Genomic DNA, 27,806 nt, shown 5'->3' on the forward strand with positions numbered 1-27,806 from the left:
GGATCTTGGCAATGTTGCGGAGCTGAGACCGGCAGGTTTTGGTGACGGCTTGGGTGTGAGGGGTGAATGAGAGAGCGGAGTCGAGGATGACACCAAGGTTGCGGGCTTGTGAGACGGGAAGGATGGTAGTGCCGTCAACAGAGATGGGAAAGTCAGGGAGAGGACAAGGTTTGGGAGGGAAGACAAGGAGCTCAGTCTTCGACATGTTGAGCTTTAGGTGGCGGGCGGACATCCAGATGGAGATGTCCTGAAGGCAGGAGGAGATGCGAGCCCGGAGGGAGGGGGAGAGAGCAGGGGCAGAGATGGAGATCTGGGTGTCATCAGCGTAGAGATGATAGTTGAAGCCGTGGGAGCGAATGAGGTCACCAAGGGAGTGAGTGTATATTGAGAACAGAAGGGGACCAAGCACTGAACCTTGGGGAACCCCCACCGTAAGAGGATGGGAGGGGGAGGAGGAGCCTGCAAAAGAGACTGAGAAAGAACGACCGGAGAGATAAGAGGAGAACCAGGAGAGGACGGAGTCTGTGAAGCCAAGGTCAGATAACGTGTGGAGGAGAAGGGGGTGGTCCACAGTGTCAAAGGCAGCTGAGAGGTCGAGGAGGATTAGGACAGAGTATGAGCCGTTGGATTTGGCAAGCAGGAGGTCATTGGTGACCTTTGAGAGCGCAGTTTCCGTGGAATGAAGGGGACGGAAGCCAGACTGGAGGGGGTCGAGGAGAGAGTTGTTGTTGAGGAATTCTAGGCAGCGCGTGTAGACAACTCGTTCAAGGAGTTTGGAAAGGAATGGTAGGAGGGATATGGGACGATAACTAGAAGGTGAGGTGGGGTCAAGAGATTGGCAGCATATAGAGACAGTCCCTACCCAACAGTGGGCTCACAGTCTGCGTTATTCATAACGCAGCCCCATTTTTAACCCTTCTTTGTGTGTGCCTGCTGATGGTTTCCGAGAAAGGCAGCATTGGGGTCCCTTGTTAGGTATCCAATCAACAGTACTTACTGAGGGTCTACTTTGTACGGGGCGTTTAGCATTTGGGTGTGTTCAATAAAATCATTGGCTTTTATTGAGCGCTTCCTGTGTGCAGAGTAATAATAATAATAATGGCATTTGTTAAGCGCTTACTGTGTGCAGAGCACTGGTCTAAGCGCTGAGGGGGAATACAAGGTGATCAAGTTGTCCCACGGGGGGCTCACAGTCTTAATCCCCATTTTACTGATGAGGTAACTGAGGCTCAGAGAAGTTAAGTGACTTGCCCAAGGTCACACAGCAGACGTGGCAGAGTCGGGATTCGAACCCATGACCTCTGACTCCAAAGCCCGTGCCCTTTCCACTGAGCCTCGCTGCTTCTCTGTTGTACTGTGTTGTAAGTGCTTGGGAGAGTGCAGCACAAGTGGGTGGACACATTCCCTTCCACCAGGAGCTCACAGTCTAGAAGGGGAGACGGACATTAAAGTACATTACGGATATCAATCGATCGATGGTGTTTTTTTGAGCACTTACTATATGAAGAGCACTGTATTAAGCGCCTGGGAGAGTATATTACAACAGAATTAGACATGTTCCCTGCCCCTAATGACCTTACAGTCTAGAGGGGAAGACAGACATTAAATAAGTAATCTCTAATATATAATTTAAAGGTACGTGTAAGTGCCGTGGGGTTGGGGTGGGGTGAATTGTATCAGATACCCAAAGGTCACAGATCCAAGCGTGTAGATGACACAGAAGGGAGAGTAGGGGAAATGAGGGTTTAACTAGGGAATGGAAGGAAAGATGATTTTAATGAGCCCTAAAGGTAGAGAGAGTGGTGATCCATCATATAGGAAGGGGGAGGGAGATCGAGACCAGAGGCAGGACGGGGAGAAGGGGTCAGCAGTCATCATCATCAATCGTATTTATTGAGCGCTTACTATGTGGAGAGCACTGTACTGAGCGCTTGGGAAGTACAAATTGGCAACATATAGAGACAGTCCCTCCCCAACAGTGGGCTCACAGCAGTGAGATTGAAGTCCAGTGGAGAAGGGAAGCCTGCGGGCTGGACTGTAGCAGGAAATAGGGGAAAAAGAGTTGACAGTCTAGCACGTGTAAATTATAGGTGCCTAAGTGCTGGGGGTGGAGGAGAGGCTGCCCAAGTGCTCAGGTGATGCAGAAGTGCTGAAGAATTGCTCTCCTGGGGACAGTTTGGCCGAAGAGATGAGATTAATCGAGACAGTGTGATTTCAGAAGTGTTTCGAAGATGGGAAGAGGTTTGCTGGGTGCGAAGAGGGAGGGGTTCCCAGACAGAAGGGGTGGAATTATTGGGAGACCAGCTAGGGAGATGAAGCATGTGGGCTGGGGTGTAATGGGAGAGGAGGGGGGATAAGTAGGGGAGAGAGAGCCGATTGCTTTAAAACCACCGAGCAGGAGCTTTTGTTTGACTTGGGGAGGGCCCGGCAGCCGTTGAGGAGTTTGAGATGTGCACAGGGGAAAAATGATCCCCGATCCTGGCAGTAGAGTGAAGTGTGGGCTGGGGAGGGGAGAGAGTTGGTGATTTGTATATTTGTTTATACGTATTTATTACTCTATTTATTTTACGTGTACATATTTATTCTATTTATTTTATTCCGTTAATATGTTTGGTTTTGTTCTCTGTCTCCCCCTTCTAGACTGTGAGCCCACTGTTGGGTAGGGACCGTCTCTATATGTTGCCAACTTGGACTTCCCAAGCGCTTAGTCCAGTGCTCTGCACACAGTAAGCGCTCAATAAATACGATTGAATGAATGAATATGTTTGTACGTATTACTCTATTTTACTTGTACATATTTATTCTATTTATTTTATTCTGTTAATATGTTTTGTTTTGTTCTCTCTCTCCCCGTTCTAGACTGTGAGCCCACTGTTGGGTAGGGACCGTCTCTATATGTGCCAACTTGGACTTCCCAAGCGCTTAGTCCAGTGCTCCGCACACAGTAAGCGCTCAATAAATACGATTGAATGAATGAATGATTTGTTTTTGAGAGAGAACTTGATTACCTTGGGGGAAAAGATGCCTCTCTGTAGGGGAAGGCTTCCAGGGAAACATCCAGAATTTTAAGTTCTCACCACTCAGAAGACTTAAATCTTGTCAGAGCCATTGAGCCAACAACGGGCTCACAGTCTGGAAGGGGGAGACAACAAAACCTGTAGACAGGTGTCAAAATTGCCAGAACAAATAGAATTAAAGCTCCATGCACATGATTAACAAATAGAATAGTAAATATGTGCACGTAAAATAGAGTAATAAATCATCATCATCAATCGTATTTATTGAGCGCTTACTATGTGCAGAGCACTGTACTAAGCGCTTGGGAAGTACAAATTGGCAACATATAGAGACAGTCCCTACCCACTAGTGGGCTCACAGTCTAAATAAATCTGTACAAAGAGAAGCAGCGTGGCGCAGTGGAAAGAGCTCGGGCTTTGGAGTCAGAGGTCATGGGTTCAAATCCCGGCTCCACCAATTGTCAGCTGTGTGACTTCGGGCAAGTCACTTCACTGGGCATCAGTTACCGCATCTGTAAAATGGAGATTGACTGTGAGCCCCCCCATGGGACAACCTGATCACCTTGTAACTTCCCCAGCGCTTAGTAATAATAATAATAATCATGGCATTTATTAAGCGCTTACTATGTGCAAAGCACTGTTCTAAGCGCTGGGGAGGTTACAAGGTAATCAGGCTCACAGTCTTAATTCCCATGTTCCAGATGAGGTACCTGAGGCACAGAGAAGTTAAGTGACTTGCCCAGTCACCCAGCTGACAATTGGCGGAGCCGGGATTTGAACCCATGACCTCTGACTCCAAAGCCAGGGCTCTTTCCACTGAGCCACGCTGCTTAGTACAGTGCTTTGCACATAGTAAGTGCTTAATAAATGCCATTATTATTATATATACAAGTGCTGTGGGGAGGGGAAGGAGATAGGGTGGGGGGATGGGGAGGAGGAGAGGAAAAGGGGCTCAGTCTGGGAAGGCCTCCTGGAGGAGGTGAGCGCTCAGTAGGGCTTTGAAGGGAGGAAGAGAGCCAGTTTGGCAGATGGGCAGAGGGAGGGCATTCCGGGCCAGGGGGAGGACGTGGGCCGGGGGTCGATGGTGGGACAGGGGAGAGCGAGGCACGGTGAGGAGATTAGCGGCAGAGGAGCAGAGGGTGTGGGCTGGGCTGGAGAAGGAGAGAAGGGAGGTGAGGTAGGAGGGGGCGAGGGGATGGACAGCCTTGAAGCCCAGGGTGAGGAGAAAATATCAAGTTCACAGACAGAATGAATGAATTCATGGGCAACATCAATCAATCAGTGGCAGTTATTGCTCGCTTACTATGTGCATAGCACTGTACTAAATGCTTGGGCGAGCACAATACAACAGAATTAGCAGGCACATACCCTGCCCCTAACGAGCTTAGTCTGGATGACGAGCTGATAATAATTGTGTTAAGCTCTTACTACCTGCCAAGCATGATCTAAAATGCTAGGGTAGGTACAAGATCATAGTAATCATCATGATGGTATTTGTTAAGCCCTTACTATGTGCCAAGCACTGTTCTAAGCGCTGGGGTAGATACAAGGTAATCAAGGTTGTCCCACTTGGGGCTCACAGTCTTCACCCCCATTTTACAGATGAGGTAACCGAGGTACAGGGAAGGTAAGCGACTTGCCCAGAGTCGTACAACTGACGAGTGGTGGAGCCAGGAATAAAACCCACGACCTCTGACTCCCAAGCCCGTGCTCTTTCCACTAAGCCACACTGCTGTTTCCATGGACCCTCATTGAATCCCCGCCAGGTAGTTGACAATTACCCTGTAGCAATGACAGCAAAGCCCCGAAATGCAATTTAACACGTTCCATCCATCCCTCTCAGTAGTGTTCAGAGCTAGCACTATAGACAGACATTTAAAATAATAATAATAATAATCATAATGTTGGCATTTGTTAAGCGCTTACTATGTGCAAAGCACTGTTCTAAGCGCTTGGGGGGATACAAAGTGATCAGGTTGTCCCACCTGGGGCTCACAGTCTTAATCCCCATTTTACAGATGAGGTAACTGAGGCTCAGAGAAGTTAAGTGACTTGCCCAAGGTCACACAGCAGACATGTGGCGGAGCCGGGATTTGAACCCATAACCTCTGACTCCAAAGCCCGTGCTCTTTCCACTGAGCCACGCTGCTTCTCCGCTGCTTAAAGCCTGCATTCCTCTCTGTGCTCTCGCCTCCCTGACAGTACTAGGGTTCATTCATTCATTCAGTTGTATTGAGCGCTCACCGTGTGCAGAGCACTGTATTGAGTGCTTGGGAAGTACAAGTCGGCAACATATAGAGACGGTCCCTACCCAGCAATGGGATCACAATCTAGAAGGGGGAGACAGACAACAAAACAAGTAGACAGGTGTCCAAACCGTCAGAATAAATAGAATTATAGCTGCATGCGCACCATTAATAAAATGAATAGAATAGTAAATATGTACAAGTAAACTAGAGTAATAAATACGTACGTATGTACAAGTGCTGTGGGGAGGGGAAGGAGGTAGGGACCGTCTCTATATGTTGCCAACTTGTACTTCCCAAGCACTTAGTACAGTGCTCTGCACACAGTAAGCGCTCACCTGTATATATGTATATATGCTTGGACATATTTTTTTCACTCTATTTATTTTATTTGTACATATCTATTCTATTTATTTTATTTTGTTAGTATGTTTGGTTTTGTTCTCTGTCTCCCCGTTTTAGACTGTGAGCCCACTGTTGGGTAGGGACTGTCTCTATATGTTGCCAATTTGTACTTCCCAAGCGCTTAGTACAGTGCTCTGCACACAGTAAGCGCTCAATAAATACGATTGATGATGATGATGATGATGATGAATAAATACGATTGATGATGATGATGATGAATAAATACGATTGATGATGATGATGAGGTAGGGCAGAGGGAGGAGGGGGCGATGGGGAGGGGAAGAGGAGAGGGAAAAGGGGGCTCAATCTGGGAAGGCCTCCTGGAGGAGGTGGGTTCTCAGTAGGGCTTTTATGAGGGGTGCTGCCTCCTATGTGGCAGAAGGGCATCCATTCATTCATTCAATCGTATTCATTGAGCGCTCACTGTGTGCAGAGCACTGTACTGAGCGCTTGGGAAGTACAAGTTGGCAACGTATAGAGGCGGTCCCTACCCAGCAGCGGGCTCACAGTCTAGAAGGAGCCCCCTGTGCAGCCCCTAAACACACAGCTGCTGGGTTTGGTTTTGAAGTTGGGTACCACTCAAGTAGATACTGCGAGACCTCAAGCAAATCGCAAATAATGGAACAGAGCAAAATAACGGGGCATGTTGCTGGGAAGCAACAGGGATGAATAGCCTGGTCTGCAGCAGTCAGGTGCTGGCAGCAGCATGCCTAGTGTGAGCTTAATTGTGGCTATTTACAAATTAGATGGGCGGAAGTGTCTGGATTCACGTGAGCAGCAAATCAATGTTTGCACAGCTGTTGGGTAGACCATTTTTTTAAAGTATATTTTAACATTTAATTGCTTAAATTCTCAATCTTGGTACATAGTTACATTGCACCTGTATATATGTATATATGGTTCTACATATTTATTGCTCTATTTATTTATTTATTTATTTATTTTACTTGTACATATCTATCCTATTTATTTTATTTTGTTAGTATGTTTGGTTTTGTCCTCTGTCTCCCCCTTTTAGACTGTGAGCCCACTGTTGGGTAGGGACTGTCTGTGTATGTTGCCAATTTGTACTTCCCAAGCACTTAGTACAGTGCTCTGCACATAGTAAGCGCTCAATAAATGCGATTGATGATGTTGATGATTGCACTTGGATGAGCCCACTGTTGGGTAGGGACTGTCTCTATATGTTGCCAACTTGTACTTCCCTAGCGCTTAGTACAGTGCTGTGCACACAGTAAGCGCTCAATAAATACGATTGAATGACTAATAATAATAATGATGATGGTATTTAACAGCTTGCTATGTGCCAAGCACTGTTCTAAGCGTTGGGGGAGATACAAGGTGATCAGGTTGTCCCACATGGGGCTCACAGTCCTAATCCCCATTTTCCAGATGAGGGGACTGAGGCACAGAGAAGTGAAGTGACTTGCCCAAAGTCACACAGCTGACAAGCGGCAAAGCTGGGATTAGAACCCGTGACCTCTGACTCTCAAGCCCAGACTCTTTCCACTAAGCTGCGCTGCGTGGATCATGTAGTGTGACATTAATATTTTTATTTTGGATTTTTGGAGCAACCTAAACCATTACATTATTTCCCATAGGAAGCTACACTTTAACAGTTTTTTATTTCACACTCTAATTTCACTCAACTAAGAGGGTTAATTGTATTTTTTTTATTCCTTTGATTTCTTGTATCAGACCCTCTCACTGTAGGACTGATGGACTTTTTTTTTTTCCACGTACCAATGCTTAATTCCATCAATTGCACCATCAGTGGTGTGACTAGGACTGTAAATTTGGGGGCATAAAGATTTTCAAAGCTGCCTTGAAATCTGTCCACAGCTTCGTCCTGCCCTTAGTTCAGTGCATGGCACGTAGTAAGCGCAAAACAAATGACATTAAAAAAGCGAGCACAGCCATAGTTAACTTCTTAACCTCTGTTTTACCCTAGTATCTCCACTTCACAGGTAAAGGTTAAAAGCAGAAATTTTGTGGGTGTCAAAGTCGTTTCGGATCTCACAAAAGCACTGACGTTTAACCCTCCATATGTTGTTTATTCTTCGCAGCTCTCATTTGTGAAAGGAGCCTTGACTCGTTTTCCCCGAAGCATAGCAGTCTGAAAAAAAATGGAAACCCCCGCCAAAGCCGAAGAACGGGAAGCAGAGAAGAGCTGCCTGGAAGAGGCGGAGCGTCCTGCAGCGGCGCTCCCCGATGTCCCCGCGGAAAATACGACTCCGTCGGGCGGCGAGCCCCCGGCCGAGCCCGAGAAGGAGCCAGCCAGCGACCAGGGAGACTCGCCAAACAAGGGAAAATCGGAGTCTGAAGAGGTCCCCGAAAAGGAAGCGGGGGAGGAGGCTGCTTCGGCAAAGAGGAAGTTGGACGCCGAAGGTGAGCCCCAAGAAGGAGCCGCGGGGGCCGAAGAGGAGGTCCCTCCGCAGAAGAGGAAATTGGAAGGTGACGAGGTTCAGGAAGAAGCCGCCGCTGGGGATGGGGATGGAGATGGCGCACCGTCGAAGAAGCCAAAAACTGAAACCGAGGAGGGTTCTGAAAAGGAAAAAGTGAGTCTTTACGTAACAGTAATAATGGCGTTTATTAGGCGTTTAATATGTTGCCAACTGGTACTTCCCAAGCGCTTAGTACAGTGCTCTGTACGCAGTAAGCGCTCAATAAATACGATTGAGTGAATGAATGTTTACTATGTGCAAAGCACTGTTCTAAGCGCTGGGGAGGTTGCAAGGTGACCAGGTTGTCCCACGGGGTGGGGGGGTTCACAGTCTTAATCCCCATCTTCCAGATGAGGGAACTGAGGCCCAGAGAAGTGAAGTGACTTGCCCAAAGTCACACAGCTGACAAGTGCCGGAGCTGGGATTTGAACCCATGACCTCTGACTCCAAAGCCCGGGCTCTTTTCCACTGAGCCACGCTGCTTATTAAGCCCTTACTAGATGTAAAGCGCTGTTCTAAGCGCTGGGGAGGTTACAAGGTGATCAGGTTGTCCCATGGGGGGGGCTCACAGTCTTAATCCCCATCTTCCAGATGAGGGAACTGAGGCACAGAGAAGTTAACTGACTTGCCCAAAGTCACACAGCTGACAAGTGGCGGAGTGGGATTTGAACTCATGACCTCTGACTCCAAAGCCCGGGCTTTTTCCACTGAGCCACGCGTTGGGCTTCTGTCTGAAACGTGCAGAAGTTGCTTGGCATTGGTCAGTGGATGGTATTTATTGAATGCTTATTGCGTGCAGAACACTGCGCTAAGCGCTTGGGAGAGTACAAGTAATAGAGTTGGTTGACACGTTCCCTGCCCACAAGAAGCATAGGTTTATGGGACTTTTAGGTATTCGAGTAAACATTTTAAGCATAGGAACAAATACGTAGCTTTTGCAAACGTATTTCCTGTAGTTGAAATATGGGTCAAGGAAGGGAAACCCCTTTTTCCTGATGAATTAGTCGTATCTCCCAGCGTTTAGAACAGTGCTTAGTAACAGCGCTTCCCAAGCGCTTAGTACAGTGCTCTGCACATAGTAAGCGCTCCATAAATATGATTGATGATGATGATGCTTGGCACATAGTAAGCACTTAATAAATGCCATCATCATCATCTCCCCCTGTAGACTGAGCTTGTTGTGGATTGTTAGGATTGTGTTTGTTGTTACATTGTACTCTCCCAAGCACTTAGTACACAGTAATAGCTCAGTAAATGTGAATGTGATTGAATGAATCAATTTGAATACTGAATATTGAATCAATTCAATCCATTTGAATACTTGCTATAAGCAAAGTTTTTTTGTAGGCAAAGCACTTGGGAGAGTACAGTGCAACACATTTGGTATGCAGACAGCAGGTTTATTCATGCCGACTCAGATATCCTCATATGTTTTATCGGAAAATAATTTATCCTCATAATATTTTATCAGAAAACAATATTACTAAACTTCATTGATATCACTTGTCAAAACACGATTGCTATTGCTGACAAAAATAATGTGAAATTTCAGTTCTCTCTTTTCAAATCGAGTCCCCCCCCTCGTGGGTACTTTTTGTATCCTGAGTTCTCTCACGCCTTGTTTTGCTCTTTCGCTGTGCATGTAGGGGTTATGAAAATCAGGAGCAAATGCCTGAAGGTGGGGAAATTGAGGTCAGGTGGTCCCAAATAGCCTGAGGGAGCATTGCCTTCCAGGCATCCTGTGAGTGTGGAAGCAAAACCTTGAAACCTGGGAGGAAAGAGGAGGAGCCGAAAGGTTTGGAGACATGGAATAGAAGAGATTCATCAGAGGGAAGAACTCAGCAGGGAACGTTGTGGTTAGAGAGGGAATATAGGTGAGGGGAACGGGGGAGAAACACAAAGGGAGCCCAGAAAGGCGTTCTGGTTTTTGTATAAAAATAAAAAAATTGAAGAAACATTCACCAGGTGTCTCTGCTCTCTGCTGGCACTATCAGTCATCATCATCATCATCAATCGTATTTATTGAGCGCTTACTGTGTGCAGAGCACTGTGCTAAGCGCTTGGGAAGTCCAAGTTGGCAACATATAGAGACAGTCCCTACCCAACAGTGGGCTCACAGTCTAAAAGGGGGAGACAGAGAACAAAACCAAACATACTAACAAAATTAAATAAATAGAACAGATATGTACAAGTAAAGTAAAATAAATAGAGTAATAGGTATGTACAAGCATATATACAGGTGCTGTGGGGAAGTGAAGGAGGTAAGATGCGGGGATGGAGAGGGGGACGAGGGGATCAACCAATCAACCATTGGTAACCATTGAGAAACAGCATGGCTCAGTGGAAAGAGCCCGGGCTTTGGAGTCAGAGGTCATGGGTTCAAATCCCAGCTCTGCCAATTGTCAGCTGAGTGACTTTGGGCAAGTCACTTCACTTCTCTGGGCCTCAGTTCCCTCATCTGTAAAATGGGGATGAAGACTGTGAGCCTCCCCGTGGGACAACCTGATCACCTTGTAACCTCCCCAGTGCTTAGAACAGTGCTTTGCACATAGTAAGTGCATAATAAATGCCATTATTATTATTGGTGTTAATTGACTGCTGACTGGGTGCAGAGGGCACAGTAAGTGGGAGAGTACAATACAATACAGTTGGTTGTCGTGATCCCTGTCCACAAAGAACTGACAGTCTAGGGGGAAGGAGAGACATTAAAATAAGTTACTGAGTGTAAGGGTATGTACATAAGTGCAGTGAGGCTGAGGGTGGGGTGAGTATCAAGTGGTACTTGATACTATTAGCAAATACTATTATTATTATTATTAATAACAATAAAAGGCAATTGGGGAACACACAATAGAAGGAAAAGTTATGTTCTCTCTTAAAGTGCGTGTCATTTCAGAGGGACAAGTGAACGGTCATTATCAAACATACCTCAGAAAGTAAGAGCCTCGATGCAGATGATTACAGAATTCCATAAAAGAATTCCATAAAATAGGACTAGGTACAAGGAAATGAAAGTTGCTGACGGGGTTAGTGACCCAGAAGGTTTCGCAGCTGACTCATTTTGCGTCTTTGTGTTGTTCAGGGCTCGGAAGAAGGCCACGGGTCCGCGGTGGCCGCCCACTACAACGAGCTTCAGGAAGTCGGGCTGGAGAAACGGAGCCAGAGTCGCATCTTTTACCTGCGAAACTTTAACAACTGGATGAAGAGCGTGCTCATCGGTAGGCCCGCCGGGTCGAGAAGCCCGTAGCGAAATGTCGGGTGGGCCGATGCCAGCGGGTGTTCTAACGCGGAGATCGTTTGTGCGTGAGAACTGGAGAAACCTCAAACCGGAATGCGCGCTTTCCCAGTTTGCAAACTGGGAGCCTCCTTCACATGAGAAATTAGCATTCATTTTAAGCGCTTTTTTTAAAGCTCATTTGTGAGGCTAAGAAGCTTTTGAGAAACTATCCAGAAACGTGCAGTATTTTCTTGGGCCACTTGTAAATCGGAGGAAATCTGTACGGTGTTGAAGTTTTTCTCTTTTAGACTGTGAGCCCACTGTTGGGTAGGGACTGTCTCTATGTGTTGCCAATTTGTACTTCCCAAGCGCTTAGTACAGTGCTCTGCACATAGTAAGCGCTCAATAAATACGATTGATTGATTGATTGATTTTTCTCAGTATTCTTCACCCAAGTTATGATTATCACTTACATTTTTGTGGCGATCAAAAGCATTTCATATTGGATAAGAGGAGTAGTTGGGTCCCGTGGACATTTCTACCTGCAACTTTTCAATGAAATCTGACACACAGAAAATCAACCCAGCCACGCCAAACGGCTCTGCGTTTAAAACGGAAAGAAACTCGCTGGCCGGGTCGGCTGCTTGTTTTTTCCCCTTTTCAGAAAGTGTTCACTCAGGTCTTGGTGGCAGTTGTGATGGGAATCAGTCAATCAATCGTATTCATTGAGCGCTGACTGTGTGCAGAGCACTGTACTAAGCGCTTGAAGACTAGAGCTAATGGTCAGATCCATGGTTAGGAGGAAACTTTCCATTCCACGCTTTTCCCCCTCCGTTCCCAGCTTCCGTCTGGGTCTTGAGTACATTGCTTTGGGTGCCTTAAGACCTTGGCATCTCCCAAATAAAGGTGCACGCCCAGCCCCTAAGGAGCTTGAACAGTTAAGAGACCTGGAAATATTTACCAGTTGAATAGAATAAGCTCTTCGTATACAAAGACCTGCAGATCAGGAGAGATACTAGAATAAGTAGGATTCAGGGACTGTAGTGGGATCTTTCAGCTGCTGATTGGGACTAAAACTAAAGGCATGGCTTCTGACAACTACTCCCCCGGCCCCCAAACTCTCCGAGGTGATTTTGGAGCGTTGTCTTCTGTAGCATAAGCCACCGAGTGCACATAAGGCGGTGCTAACACCAGGGTTATGAGCCAGGGAATGTGTTACAGCACAAATCAGATAAAGTTAATCTGAAGCCAGCCATAGCAGCACCTTCAGACCGAACGATTGGCATTTACTGAGCACTCCCTCCGTGCGGGGTGCCGAACCACCTACTCGGATTTGCTTGCCATGCTTATAATCAGGCTGATTCTACTCACCTTTCAGGAAGATTGCCCCACCTCCGGATGGGCCAGCACTCAATTTTAGGATTTTCAGTCAAGGGACTGTTTTTCCTGCTTCTGTTTTGAAAAAACAACAAAAAAAAAGTCGTGTTAAACTTTCTGAAGGAGCATGCGGTGGAGACCTCTTGCCTCCTCGTGGTTGCTCAGTCAATGATAAGATCGTTGTGGGCAGGAAATGGGTACTTTTCCAAGCGTTAATTCCGTGCTCTACACATAGAAAGTGCTCAGTAAACACGATTGATTGATTTAATGAGTGCTCACTGTGTGCAGAGCACTGTGTTAAGTGCTTGGGAAAGCGCAGTGTGACAGAGTTGGCAGGCAAGATCCCTGGAGGGGGAGACAGGCGATAAAATAAGTTACAGATAGGGGAGACTGGGGATCTGTAAATAAATGCCGTGGGGCTGGGGTGAATATTTGTTGTGGGTGTGTACAGCGTGGTCTCTGAACACTGCGTATTTCTGAAGAACTTATTCTTAGTTTAGCTTCTTAAAATACCCCAGTTTTTTGGTGTAAACGTTAAGGGAGAGCTGAGAGTCTGTATCTGCTTTCTTTCAGGGGAATTTATAGAGAGGGTGCGGCAGAAAAAAAAGCGGGACATCACTGTGTTGGACCTGGGCTGTGGCAAAGGGGGAGACCTGCTCAAATGGAAGAAGGGCAAAATCAACAAACTGGTTTGTACTGGTAAGCAGACACCGACCGCTCCGGGAAAGCAGTCGTCCGTGGGCTGGCTTCACGGGATTGTGGGATTTGTTAGCGTGGCTCAGTGGAAAAAGCGCGGGCTTTGGAGTCAGAGGTCATGGGTTCGAATCCCAACTCCGCCAGTTGTCAGCTGTGTGACTTTGGGCAAGTCACTTAACTTCTCTGTGCCTGTTCCCTCATCTGTAAAATGGGGATTAACACCGTGAGCCCCACGTGGGACAACCTGATCACCTTGTATCCCCCCCCCCCAGAGCTTAGGACAGTGCTTTGCACATGGTAAGCGCTTAACAAATACCGTCATCGTCATTTGTTAAGTGCTGACTGTGTGCCAGGCACTGTCCTGAGCTCCGAGGTGCGTACAGGCGAATCGGGTTGGACGCAATCCTCGTCCCAGTTGGGGCTCACAGTCCCATTCCCCGTTTCATAGATGAGGTAACTGAGGCACAGACGAGTGATTTGCCAAAGGTCACACAGCAGACAAGTGGCGGAGCCGGGATTAGAACCCAGATCCTTCTGAATCCCAGGCCCGTGCTCTATCCACTGTGCCATGCTGCTCCTGGGACCGTTGTAAATCCTAATGGCCTTGACATTTTAGGTGTGATCTCCTCCTGCTTTTCCCAGAGGGTTCTGTTTTAGGGTTTGTCCCTGCCGTCTTTAATTTTAGAGCACCTCTTCTGACAGCACTGTAAGCTAGCACTTGTATATATTTGTACGTATTTATCACTCTATTTATTCTACTTGTACATATTTATTACTCTATTAATGATGTGCATATATCTATAATTCTATTTATTCTAGCTTTTGACACCTGTCTACATGTTTTGTTTTGTTGTCCATCTCCCCCTGTGACTGTGAGCTCGTTGGGTAGGGACCGTCTGTATATGTTGCCGACTTGTACTTCCCAGGCGCTTAGTACAGTGCCCTGCCCACAGTAAGCGCTCAATAAATACGATTGAATGAATGAAGTGGTAGGCGCGTCTGTAGTGTCCCATCGATTCCCATCTCTGTCAGGAGTTCTTTGAAGAGTCAGGTTTGCCCAGGATCTGTGGGCTAATTGGTGATTAATTAGTTTAGCATGAGTTTTTAAAGATGCTGACTTGTACTTCCCAAGCGCTTAGTACAGTGCTCTGCACACAGTAAGCGCTCAATAAATACGACTGATTGAATGAATGAATAAAGAGCACTGCAATTAAATCAATTTGCAACCTGATGTTTTGGTTTAACTCTATCTCGGCCACATTTTGATGGAAGGGAGAAGTTTTTTCCTCTGCCGTTGAATGCAGAGTTTGGAAGCTTGGGTTTTCCTGAGTCTGAAACTTCCTTGTCTTTCCCACCCTTATCCCGTTCTGTCATCTTCCTCGATTCTTTTTCCCTCCACAAATCCAATCCTATAATTATTTCCTTCATTTACGAGGTGTGCATTAATCCCATTTCCCAGAGAAAAAGTTTGTGTAAGAAAGGATGTAAGGTGATCTTTTAAGCAAGCTAGTTTTCCTCTCGTTAAAATTGATAGTACTCTTTATTTTGATTCTGCCTGAAGACCTTTTATGATATGGACATCATCATCAATCGTATTTATTGAGCGCTTACTATGTGCAGAGCACTGTACTAAGCGCTTGGGAAGTACAAATTGGCAACATATAGAGACAGTCCCTACCCAACAGTGGGCTCACAGTCTAAAAGGGGGAGACAGAGAACAAAACCAAACATACTAACAAAATAAAATAAATAGAATAGGTATGTACAAGTAAAATAAATAAATAGAGTAATAAATATGTACAAACGTATATGCATATATACAGACTTATTGGAGTTCCACCTCCAAAATGAATTTATCCATAGTTCAGTGACTCTGTGGAATTTAAAATTGTTTATTTCATTACATTTTATTTTGTATTCACTTTCTTCTATAGCTATTTTTTCCATTAAAGCCAAATTGGCTTCGTTTCTTAAAGGGTTTTCAGTACTTCATCAGAACACAGCAGGCACTGCCGCCCTCCTCTCTTCTTCCCTTCTCCCCTCCCCTCCCAAAAAAGTGTTAGGAGCACTTGCATCAGGACAAACACTTCTTTGTTGAGGTTCAATAAAACTGAGTACGTTTTAGTGCTGGTATTCTGGGCATGATGACATTTTAAATTTGTGTCATTTCTGTCTGATGTCAGTGACGCTGAAACGTCAGTCTGTGCAACATTTATTTAATTCGGCTTTTTTCCGTAGATATTGCCGATGTTTCAGTTCAGCAGTGTCAGCAGCGGTATTCTGACATGAAAAGTCGCCTCCGTGATAACGACTACATGTACGACGCGGAATTTGTAGCAGCGGACAGCTCGAAGGTACACTGCTCTCTTGTGCCGAGTGTGGTCTGGTGATGTGCCCCAATATTTGGCATTTTAGTCTGGGCAGGTATCTGAATCTGTAAATCCGTGCTTATTTTCTTTTATGTGTCGAAATGCTGTGCAAGCAGGTTGTCTCCCACCGTTCCAGCTTACTTGAATCTCACCCGGGTGAAGAGATTGGTCACCGAGGGGAGATTTATTGTTTGCCAGTTGGCCACCTCTGTTGTAGGGGGTTCAGCGGGGCTAGGGGATCACTTTTGCAGCTTTACGGTATGTGGAGAGCAGAGTCTTTCCAGAGGCCAGGGTGGGAGCCAGCCTGGGAGAGGGCAGCCGTCTTTGCCCGCAGAATATCTGCATACACTGGGCTCCAAGCTGCCTTCCAACCCAGCCTTCCTCAAAGGTCCAGCCTTCCTCAAAGGTAGGTAGCCACCCTCCAAGGCGTGAACGCCCGCGCTTCCGCGGAGAGATCGGCTGCTGGAAAGGGTCCTTGAGCTGCATTGGGGCCACCCCTGAGCTGCCATAGGATGTTACCAAGGCCTCCAGCCTTTTCAGATTAAATGGTGCGGGCAGCGCAAATGCACGGACAAGTCGAACAGAGTGCAAATGACAGAGGCGTAGAGCAGGCCCAGGAAGAGTAAACACAACAGAAACTTATAAAGTACGGTTCTGGGGTTTATTAGAGTTTATTAGCGTTGCTACATGCAAAAGGATTACTTTGGAAAGGTAATCCGCCCCTCCTCCTCGCCCCCCTCTCCATCCCCCCCATCTTACCTCCTTCCCTTCCCCACAGCACCTGTATCTATGTATATATGTTTGTACATATTTATTACTCTATTTTACTTGTACATATCTATTCTATTTATTTTATTTTGTTGGTATGTTTGGTTTTGTTCTCTGTCTCCCCCTTTTAGACTGTGAGCCCACTGCTGGGTAGGGGCTGTCTCTGTATGTTGCCAACTTGTACTTCCCAAGCGCTTAGTACAGTGCTCTGCACACAGTAAGCGCTCAATAAACACAGTTGATGATGATGATGATTTGTGGAGGGTGCTATGTAGGAATTGTGAAAGAGAGCCGTTGGAGTAAGGAGAAGAGCATGAAACCTAACTTAGCAGGAGAGCCGGAATGATGAGACCTCGAGCAACTTGTGGTCACAGTATTGATTAAGCGCCGACTGGATGCAGAGCACTCTGCAAAGCGCTGGGAGAGCAATCAGGTGAAATCAGACCTGGGCTTTATCTCTTGTTGGGGCAGTGCACGCATCCTCCGATAACTGCTCTGCACCCAGAAAGTGCTTAATAAACTGCAAAGGGGGAGCTGTTGGCGGAGAGACTGGAAACCTAAACTCAGATTTTTTTATTTTTATCCAAGTGGCAACTCAAAGGCATTTTTGAAGAGTGATAATTCATTAAGCACTTACTGTGCATCAAAGTACTGTTGTAAGCATTGGGGTAAATACAAAGATAATCATGCCAGACACAGTCTCCATCCCAAATAGGGCTCACAGCACAACTAGGAGGTGTTGAACAGGTAATTGAATTCCCATTTTGCAGTTGAGGTGTCCCAGAGAAGTGAAGCGACTTGTCCAAGGTCACACAGTATGCAAATGGGAGAGCAGGTATTAGAACCCAGGTCCTCTGACACCTCCGCGCCCCCGGCCCGTGCTCTTTCCATTAAGCCATGCTGCTTCCCTAGTGATGGGATCACCTGGATCCACAAGGAAAATGATAAACTGGGAATTTGTTTCATAGAGAAGCAGCATGGCTCAGTGGAAAGAACCCGGGCTTTGGAGTCAGAGGTCATGGGTTCAAATCCTGGCTCCGCCAATTGTCAGCTGTGTGACTTTGGGCAAGTCACTTAACTTCTCTGGGCCTCAGTTCCCTCACCTGTAAAGTGGGGATGAAGACTGTGAGCCTCCCCGTGGGACAACCTGATCACCTTGTAACCTCCCCAGCGCTTAGAACAGTGCTTTGCACATAGCGCTTAATAAATGCCGTTAAATAAAAAAAATATGCTAATCAGAGAAGCAGCGGGGCTCAGTGGAAAGAGGACAGGCTTTGGCTCCACCAATTGTCAGCTGTGTGACTTTGGGCAAGTCACTTAACTTCTCTGTGCCTCAGTTACCTCATCTGTAAAGTGGGGATTAAGACTGTGAGCCCCCCCCCATGGGACAACCTGGTCACCTTGTAACCTCCCCAGCTCTTAGAACAGTGCTTTGCACATAGTAAGCGCTTAATAAATGCCATCATTATTAGTATTATTAGAGTAGGTGTCATGGAAGAGGTGGGGATTTTTTAAGACTCGAAAAAATGGCAGCTTGACAGAGGAGTGCCAGTTTTCAGATCTTTTTTTTTTAAAAAAAAAAATTAGTACTCGTTAAGCTCTTACTATGTGCTAGGCACAGTCCTAGGCGCTGGGGAAGATTCAAGATAGTTTGGACACAATCTGTGTCCCACATGAGACTCAGAGTCTTAATCCCCATTTTACATATGAGGTAACTGAGGCATAGAGACTGTGAGCCCACTGTTGGGTAGGGACGGTCTCTATATGTTGCCAACTTGTACTTCCCGAGCGCTTAGTACAGTGCTCTGCACACAGTAAGCGCTCAATAAATACGATTGATGAGGATGATAGAGAAGTTAAGTGCCCAAGATCACACAGTAAACAAGGGGTGGGGCTGGGATTAGAACCCAGGTCCCAGGCCTGTGCTCTCCCCACTAAGTCACTCTGCTTCTCAGTTATTCTGTCCTCTATACTGAATAAATGTTTACCATTTCTAATAGTGCATTTTTTGAGTCATTTGTTCCTTATGCCCTAATTTGTGCTTTTCAAATTTAACCACAATAAAATACATGTCACTTCATTGACTTCTTGGGAGAATAAAATCATGCTGAGAAGCAATGATCCCGGAAATATTCAATTTAGGTGTTTACAAATGCATTCTAACAACTTGATTAGCCTATGTTTAGGGAAATTTTTTTTAACTTCCAAATCAGTTCTCGGTGCATTTTTACCAAAAGTTTGAGGAATTACAATTTTTGAATGCACAGCTAAATCTAAATCGCTAACCTGTATTACGTTTCTGAAGAATGATTGTTGTGTGTTTTCTGCGGCCTTTGGTTTCACTCAAACTTCATGACATTTGTGACTTTATTTCAGGAGCTCTTGGCCGACAAATTTAGTGATCCAGAGATGCGCTTCGACATCTGCAGCTGTCAGTTTGCCTACCATTACGCATTTGAGACATACGAACAGGCTGATATGATGCTTAGAAATGCCTGTGAGAGCCTTGGCCCAGGAGGCTATTTTATTGGGACGACTCCAAATAGTTTTGAGTTAATGTAAGTGTTCTTCTTGTGTTTAAAAATGTGATCTGTCCCAGTGCCTGAGCTCCATACTCCCCTTTTCAAATACCTTATTGGAAGCATTGCCATGTTTTTAGGTAGCTAAGTTGCACAGAGTTATAGGACGTACTGAGGTGTAATTTCTAATATCTTACTAGTAGAAATATATGTAATGCACAGAGTTATAGTACGTACTGAGGTGTAATTTCTAATATCTTACTAGTAGAAATGTATGTAATGCATTCTGTAGATGCTTCTGATACGTTACTATTTTGTGTTACTATTTTGTGTTACTATTTTGTGGTTCATCTGGTTTTCCTGTTCTGCGCACACTATGGCTGGATTACTGTGTGTTAAGATTTATCTCTGTCCAACCTTAAGCACTTCAGTGCTCCCCTGAGGTGTTAAGCATCGATTCTCAGAAGGAGGTGAGGTTGTGGCAATTCTTAGCAATTTCTTGCCAAATTGTGGCATCCTGAATCCAAAAAGGCCCGGGTTGGTTGGTTCCCCAATTCCCTAACTAGTTTTTTGGCTAAAACAAGGAGAGCGAACACCTGTTCTGGCCTGATCTGATGGTACTTATTGAACCTACTTGGTATTTATCTTTAGAGAAAGGGAACCAGCATGGCCTAGTGGAAAGAGCATCAGAGGACCACTTTTGTCTGCTCTGTGCCTCAGTTACCTTTTCTGTAAAATGGGGATTAAGACTGAGCCCCATATGGGACATGGACGGTGTCCAATTATATTGTATGTGCCCCAGCACTTAGTACAGTGCCTGGTGCATAGTAAGCACTTAACCAATTCCATTAGAATAAAACAAAGAACCCCCCAAAGCGCTTGAATTGCCCTGCCCTGCCTTTGAGGCTATTTTTGTTTTGAAAAGGTAGTTTGGGCTGCGTGTGTATTCCGTGATGCCTGAGAGGCTTGGCGAAAGTAGTTCTAGATTAGAATCTCCTGTTAATTTTAGTCAGTGTTGTGTGTGTGGCAGGTTCCACTGCAGGTCCTTTGTACTTTCAGACTGATCCATTTGGCCATCAGTTGTACCTAATACCGATTTTTAATCTGTTTCGCAGAAAACGCCTGGAAGCTTCTGATTCCGACTCATTTGGGAATGACGTATACACCGTAAAGTTTCAGAAGAAGGGCGAATATCCCCTGTTCGGCTGCAAATATGATTTCAATTTGGAAGGGGTTGTGAATGTTCCCGAATTTTTGATTTATTTCCCTCTACTAAATGAGTAAGCGTGTTCTGATGTTCAGACAGTTGTCTTCAAAAGAAAAGAAAAGCCAGACTCACTTTGCAAATAGGAATTCTGCACACCAAGTGGGGACAGCTGAGTGTAGCGTTTTCCAAGAGACTTAAATTATATTTGACTAGTTGAAATCTGTTCTTTGCTGGCTTAACTATGTATGTGTCTCTCACTCTGTGTCTAAGGGAGGGACGCACACAAACTCAGAGGATAATGCATTCTCCCTGTCTATCAGAGAGGGAGGGAGAGGGTGTGTTGTACTTTGTATTTGAAATAGACGCCGTTGAAAGTGAAATTCTCTCAATGGTGTGATTCTGACATGGTGTATTTCCATGTGCTGGTGTGATGTCTGCAGCTCCTGACCCAAGGAGGTTAAGCAAATCCTAGCACATCACTTCAATCCTGAAACAACCAACCTTTCTCACGGCAGCATGATCCAAAAAAACTCTCACATGGTTCTCATGGCACTCATCAACACCGCAATCCCTTGTGGCACAATCTGCTTAGTGGTTTGGCCACCCACAGTCTCTCGGCCGATGATACGGCTTCGTCCGTTCCTTTGCGGGTCCAGGGTCTCTGGTCTGGACTTCCTCAAGCAGTGCTTTGGCCATTTTGGTCTAAATTCCAATCTGGTCTAGCGGAATATCGGTTGCGGTTGTCCAGAGACATGTGTAGAGCAGATCCAGGAGGATCCCCACATGGTTTTGAGTATCCCTATCCCTGACCCTGCCTGGGCCTCTTCACATTACCCAAGAATGGCAGTGGACAGGGAGTGAACCCTGTCTGGGGCTGGAACTGGGCGTCCCTGGGCAAGTTCGTTACCGCCTCTCCTGTCTTTCCTGCCCTTAGTTCCCTTCTGTTCCCCCTCAGCCATTCTTTAAGCGGTTGGTACATGTTTCTGCACACAGGAAGTGCTCAATAAATAGCACTGATTCTGACTCTCGGTGCTGGTGATTGCTGGGTTGCCAGAGTGATTCCAGGCCATCCTGAGAGACGTGACTGCCTTGAAGCAGTTGCCTCTGGCTGCTGGGAAGCCAGCCGTAGAACTGGGGACTAACCGTCATCATCATGAATCGTATTTATTGAGCGCTTACTATGTGCAGAGCACTGTACTAAGCGCTTGGGAAGTACAGATTGGCAACGTAGAGAGACAGTCCCTACCCAGCAGTGGGCTCACAGTCTAAAAGGGGGAGACAGAGAACAAAACCAAACGTACTAACAAAATAAAATAAATAGAATAGATATGTACAAGTAAAATAAATAGAGTAATAAATATGTACATGCATATATACAGGAATGCTCCCGAGCTCCACAGACTGCTCGCCCCTCTCAAATGGGGGATTTCGGCACACCAGGAGACCCCCCCCAACCTCGTCAACCCAATTATATATAACACACAAGAAGCTTTGGGTGACACCAGCTTCCACGGTGGGACTCAGAAAGCCCAGACAGCCTTTGTGCCGAAATTGGGATCGTGTTCAGTTCCTCCCAGTGGGTCCATTTCCAGTCCTCACCCGGCCCTTGAAGAGCAGGATCCGTGTCCCATCTGTACAGCTTTCCTCGTGCCTTAATGCAGTAGAGAAGCAGCGTGGCTCAGTGGAAAGGGCACGGGCTTTTGTACATATTTATTATTCTATTTATTTATTTTACTTGTACATATCTGTTCTCTTTATTTTATTTTGTTAATATGTTTGGTTTTGTTCTCTGTCTCCCCCTTCTAGACTGTGAGCCCACTGTTGGGTGGGGACCGTCTCTAGATGCTGGCAACTTGTCGGTCCCAAGCGCTTAGTACAGTGCTCTGCACACAGTAAGCGCTCAATAAATACGATTGATTGATTGATTGATGGGTTCAAATCCCGGCTCCACCCCTTTTCAGCTGTGACTTTGGGCGAGTCACTTAACTTTTCTGGGCCTCAGTTCCCTCATCTGTGAAAGGGGGACTAAGACTGTGAGCCCCACGTGGGACAACCTGTTCACCTTATAACCTCCCCAGCGCTTAGAACAGTGCTTTGCACATAGTAAGCGCTTAATAAATGCCACTATTTATTTATAATATATTATAATATAATATATTATTTATAACATATTATAAAATATTATTTATAATCTATTATAATATAATGTATCATTTATAATAAATGCCATTATTAGAGAAGCAGCGTGGCTCAGTGGAAAGAGCCCGGGCTTTGGAGTCAGAGGCCATGGGTTCAAGTCCCGGCTCCACCAATTGTCAGCTGTGTGACTTTGGGCAAGTCACTTCACTTCTCTGGGCCTCAGTTCCCTCATCTGTAAAATGGGGATGAAGACTGTGAGCCCCCCGTGGGACAACCTGCTCTCCTTGTAACTTTCCCAGTGCTTAGAACAGTTCTTTGCACATGGTAAGCGCTTAATAAATGCCATTATTATTATTATTACAGACAGTAAACATTGGCTCTTCAGAAATTTATGCCCAAACTTATTGGGGTTTCTAACATTTGCCGTGCTGAGTTACCTGTGCAGTGTCCTTTTAGAAGAAAAATTTAGTTTTCATCTTAAGATTCCACATAGGGATCCTTGTATGCCATAGGAAAGGGGGAAAGTTTTCCCCGTTACGGGAAATTCGAATGGAAAGTATTAGTAATAAGCACAATGGTGGTGCTGACTTGTTAACCATGAGAGGACTCTGTGATTCTGAGTTTCTAGTTAAAATTATTTTGAGAAGGAAGGTAAAATATTTTCACTAACTAATCCAAACCATCTCTTGATAGAATGGCAAAGAAGTACAACATGAAACTGGTCTTCAAGAAGACATTTTTGGAATTTTATGATGAAAAGATTAAGAACGTGGACAATAAAATGCTCTTGAAGCGAATGCAGGCATTGGAGGTAAATATTTTGAAAATGACCACAGACTTGCTTGGGCTTTTATAACTAATGCCAGTTTTTGAAGTTATTTGCAAGCTCTTGATGTACTTTAAACTTAACCGGCACCTTCTGGATAACAGTAAGAATTTAGATGAAGCATTTGCATGACTTTTTGCTGTTTAAGGGCTATGTGGTTTTGTGATGGCAGCTGGAGAGGGTACAGAAGGTGGAGACTTTTTGTATTTTTATATTTTTGAGATTTTTAGGTAAGAGCCGTCCCCTAGTTAATAAGTTGGCACACAAAATGGCAAACTCAGTGAACGGGGCCTGATAAAAATGAGATTTTTTCGTATTTCGGTCTGTAGGGTTGCAGCCTAAAGGAGATTTCCTTCCTTCAGCCACGTTACAGTTTAGAGAGGTCCTTCCGTGTCAGTTCCCGTTCAATCGTATTTATTGAGCGCTTACTGTGTGCAGAGCACTGTACTAAGCAGTCATATTTCAATCTATCAGTGGTATTTATTGAGTGCTTACTATGTGCATAGCACTGTACTAAGCGCCTGGGAGAGTACAGTACAGCAGAACTAGCAGACACGTTCCCTGCCCGCAGTCGTCTTTCAGTCTAGCAAGGCTTTTGTTTTACCTCTGCCCTAACATGAGTGGAATTTAAGGCATTTAGTATTGTGTCCCAAGCCCTAAGGAAAGTGAGACTTGTGAGCAAAACCTTTTCCTTTCCCAGTTCTGAAGATCTTTTCCCTGCCCTCAGCGTACTTGATAGGTTTTTTTATCCTCTCCTATTCATCATATAGAATCCAGAGGCTCAGATCAAATCTCCACTATTTTTGTTCTGTGCCTTGTTTCCTAAGGGCACCCAGTCATCCTGTAAAACAAACATTTTAAACTCTACATTATGGCAAATTCCTTTTACAATTCACATGCCCCGCATGGATACACGCAGCAGTTTCCTTGGTCGTCGGGTTGCGTTCTGTCAACAATGTCTTACAGACATTGTCGGAAAAGTGTCCCCCCGTTAGCTGGTTCTGTCCAGCGAGTGCCATAAAAAGGCAAAGAAGGGCCGAGCGTACTTTCTATCAGCACGGAATTGGGTAGGTTTACTGCTTAATTCCCTTATTGAAGATCACGGTGACTTAGTGTCCTGAGTTCCCGTCTTAAAAGTTTCGATTTGCATCTTAGGGTATGCCTTAGCTTATTTGATGTTATTTTAAAATGGCCCCAACGTTTACACGTCCATGATCACGTTCAGTTTCGGCGTTCAGCTTCTTGCCTGTTGGATCACGTATGCGTGTAGTGAATTTATCTTAGATTTCATTCGCCGCACTCGGCTGAATTGCGTAGCGGTTTTTTTTTTTTGTTTTTGAAAGTGTTAAAACCATCCCTGAGAATGAGGTGAGCCAAGTGTTGAGTGTGTTTTAGATGCCCTAGCTGGAAGATGGTTTTGGTGATAAGTGCTCTAGTGCACTGGCACTGCTCTGCACACAGTAAGCGCTCAATAAATTTGATCGGTAAAATAGTCGTTTTTAACCACAGCCAACTAGGTTATGGAGACAGGAATGAAGTGACTAACTTTGGTCAGTCATTTACTCTTCCATTCAGTGTTTGCAGGTGAGCGATATTGTTGTAGGGACCACATCTAGCAGTTCTGTACTATTGTACTTTTCCAAGTGTTTAGTAGAGGACTCTGACCCCAGGAAGCCCTCAGTGCATACTGTTCCTTGACTGAGTTTAACTTATCCTTATTCTCAAGAAAATGGACCCCATGTGTTAGGAAGAGGTCAGATTGAAGACAGTAGCAGTGAGGTGGAAGAGAAGCAACAGACATAGATAATCCAAAACAGAATGGCCCCTGAATAAGAGAGTTGACATTTTCTGTGCACTTGCTTTCACTTGGATGGGATTCTGCAGCAAGTCAACTGTCCTGGCCTGATGGGGAATAGTTTCTCTTTACTCATTCATTCATTCATTGTCGTATTTATTGAGCATTCATTCATTCATTGTCGTATTTATTGAGCGCTTACTTTGTGCAGAGCACGGTACTAAGCGCTTGGGAAGTACAAATCGGCAATATATAGAGGCGGTCCCTACCCAGTGTCGGGCTCACAGTCTAGAACGGGGAGACAGACAACAAAACAAGTAGACAGGTGTCAATGCCATCAGAATAAAGAGAATTATAGCTATATACACATCACTAAAAAATCGAGTAATAAATCTGTAAAAATATACACAAGTGCTATGGGGAGGAGGAGGAGAGGAAAAGGGGGGCTCAGTCTGGGAAGGCCTCCTGGAGGTGGTGAGCTCTCAGTAGAGCTTTGAAGGGAGGAAGAGAGCTAGTTTGGCGAGCAGGGCCTGGTGCCGGAGCCAGAAATTGAGGGCCAAGCTGTGGAAGACTCAAAGGGCGGCCAGGATTTCTCAGGCTCCGGGACTTAGTTTGGGTTTAGTGGGAGGAGCACCTTGAACCAATGTAGAAAGCACACAGGCTTGGAAGTCAGAGGATCTAAGTTCTAATCCCAGCCCTGCCCTGTAATATTATCCAGGGCAAGGCATATAACTTCCCCGTGCCTCAGTTTCCTCCTTTGCAAAATCGGGAATTTACAGCTGTTCTCCCTCCTACTTAGATTATGAGGGCCAGGTGGGACAAAGTCTGTGTCTGTCCTGGACTATCTTATATCGACCTCAGAGCTTCATATAGTGTTTGGCGCATAGCAACCGCTTATGAGGAAGACATCTAAATTCTTCTCCGCCCTTCCTCCACCCCTCACCTCACCTTCGTATCCTTTTCCCTGCTCTTCTAATCTAACCTTCGTAACAGTAGAACCTGGCTTGAGCAACATTCAGGAAACCAGGAAATTAATGTTTTCATTACCGAGTTTCCAGTAAGTGCAGCCACTTCCTTCCCGCTCCGGGACCAGATGATAACTTTTCAGTGTGCTCTGTTTAAGACTGTCAGGCCTTCTAGCTCTTTCCTAGTGTAGTGGAGCTTGTCTCCCCTGTTTCATCAGGGAAAAGCAAAGGTGACCTTTGAGACGCAAGTGGGAGAAAGGGAAATTGAGGCAAACGTGGATGGGTGGCTGGTTCTTTTCTCTTTGAGTTACTACCTACTTCACCCAGTTTCCAGACACAGTGATCTCGCTCCTCAAAATCAAACCCCGGTATGTGAAACCTAAACACTAAGTGCAGCTTGTGGGGTCAATCAATCAATCAATCAATCAATCGTATTTATTGAGCGCTTACTGTGTGCAGAGCACTGTACTAAGCGCTTGGGAAGTACAAGTCGGCAACACATAGAGACAGTCCCTACCCAACAGTGGGCTCACAGTCTAGAAGACGGCGAAGCAGTGTGGCTCAGTGGAAAGAGCCCGGGCTTGGGAGCCAGAGGTCATGGGTTCTAATCCCGACTGCCCCTTAGCTGTGTGACTTTGGGCAAGTCACTCAACTTCTCTGTGCCTCAGTTACCTCATCTGTAAAATGGGGATTAAGACTGTGAGCCCCACGTGGGACAACCTGATCACCTTGTATCCCCCCCCCCCCCCCCCCAGCGCTTAGAACAGTTCTTAGCACGTAGTAAGCGCTTAACAAATGCCATCATCGTCATATTCTCTTCTGATATCTTAGGTTCTTCTCTTGGACTTCATGATGGCAGACTTTTGGGGTTTTCCCCCCCTTTCTCCTTTCAAGCATAGGTGAAGAAGACCCAGCTCCTAACCTCGAAGCTGGCCTGCAGTCACCAAGACCCTATCCTCTGAGAGGGAATGACCTACCAACCTTGCCATCCCTCTGCCTCTGAGAATACTTATTCAAGGGAACTAATTGATTCAATCTGTAGTGCTGGAGAAGCAGCATGACTTAGTGGATAGAGATGGGCCCGTTCTAATTCCGGCTCCACCACGTGTCTGCTGTGTGACCGTGGGCAAGTCACTTAACTTCTCTGTGCCCCAGCTCATCTACAAAATGGGGATAAGAGTGCGAGCCCCATTTGGTTGACACATGGGCCTACCCCTCAAGGAGCTTTCACTCTCGTGGGGAAGTTGAGTACAAAATAGTTTCAAATCATAGGAAAAAGAATGAAAAGATGTCTTTGTGGTTGAATAAGTGCTGATGGTTTTAGGTTTAGGAGAAGATTATCCATTGTCCATTTCCCCTTACGTAGCCTTGACTGTTTCACTCTTTTTAACCAATCTGAGCAGACATAGGCTTCAGCCCAATTCTTACGCTCCTGGGCCAATAGAGGATGTAAGCTTTTGTTCAGAGATTTAGCCCTTTGTGGGCAGGGAATTTCTGTTTAATTGTTGTGTTGTACTCTCCCAAGTGCTTAGTACAGTGCTCTTCACACGGTAAGCTCTCAGTAAATGTGATTGAATGAATGAATGACCCAAAGAGAAGAAAAATTAATCAGTAAATTCTCTTGGGAGAGACTGGATCCCAGAAGGGCTTTGAAGATTGGGAGGGAGGCATAGTGGGGAGCTAGTAAGGGATCGGAGGTGGGAGTAGCGGGAATGAGGCACACTGAGGAACAAAAAGTGTGAACAGGAATGTAGTGGGAGAAGAGAAGTAATGGAGTACCTTGAGGGGAAAAAAATTCTTACATTAGAAAATGTCA

At 45.6% G+C, this 27,806-nt stretch overlaps 1 protein-coding gene across 1 annotated transcript in view; it reads left to right on the forward strand.

The window, feature by feature from the left end:
• RNMT (RNA guanine-7 methyltransferase) overlaps positions 1–27,806 on the forward strand; it is a 46,811-nt gene that overhangs the window by 12,589 nt on the left and 6,416 nt on the right. Inside the window, exons 2-8 of the mRNA XM_038746326.1 lie at positions 7,735–8,226; positions 11,195–11,330; positions 13,280–13,405; positions 15,641–15,756; positions 18,916–19,097; positions 20,174–20,338; positions 23,098–23,215. Coding sequence (XP_038602254.1) covers positions 7,795–8,226; positions 11,195–11,330; positions 13,280–13,405; positions 15,641–15,756; positions 18,916–19,097; positions 20,174–20,338; positions 23,098–23,215 — 1,275 coding nt within the window. The 5' untranslated portion in view covers positions 7,735–7,794. The remainder of the gene's footprint in view (positions 1–7,734; positions 8,227–11,194; positions 11,331–13,279; positions 13,406–15,640; positions 15,757–18,915; positions 19,098–20,173; positions 20,339–23,097; positions 23,216–27,806) is intronic.

The sequence above is a fragment of the Tachyglossus aculeatus genome, chromosome 5 (assembly GCF_015852505.1).
Source record: "Tachyglossus aculeatus isolate mTacAcu1 chromosome 5, mTacAcu1.pri, whole genome shotgun sequence".
Classification (NCBI taxonomy): domain Eukaryota; kingdom Metazoa; phylum Chordata; class Mammalia; order Monotremata; family Tachyglossidae; genus Tachyglossus; species Tachyglossus aculeatus.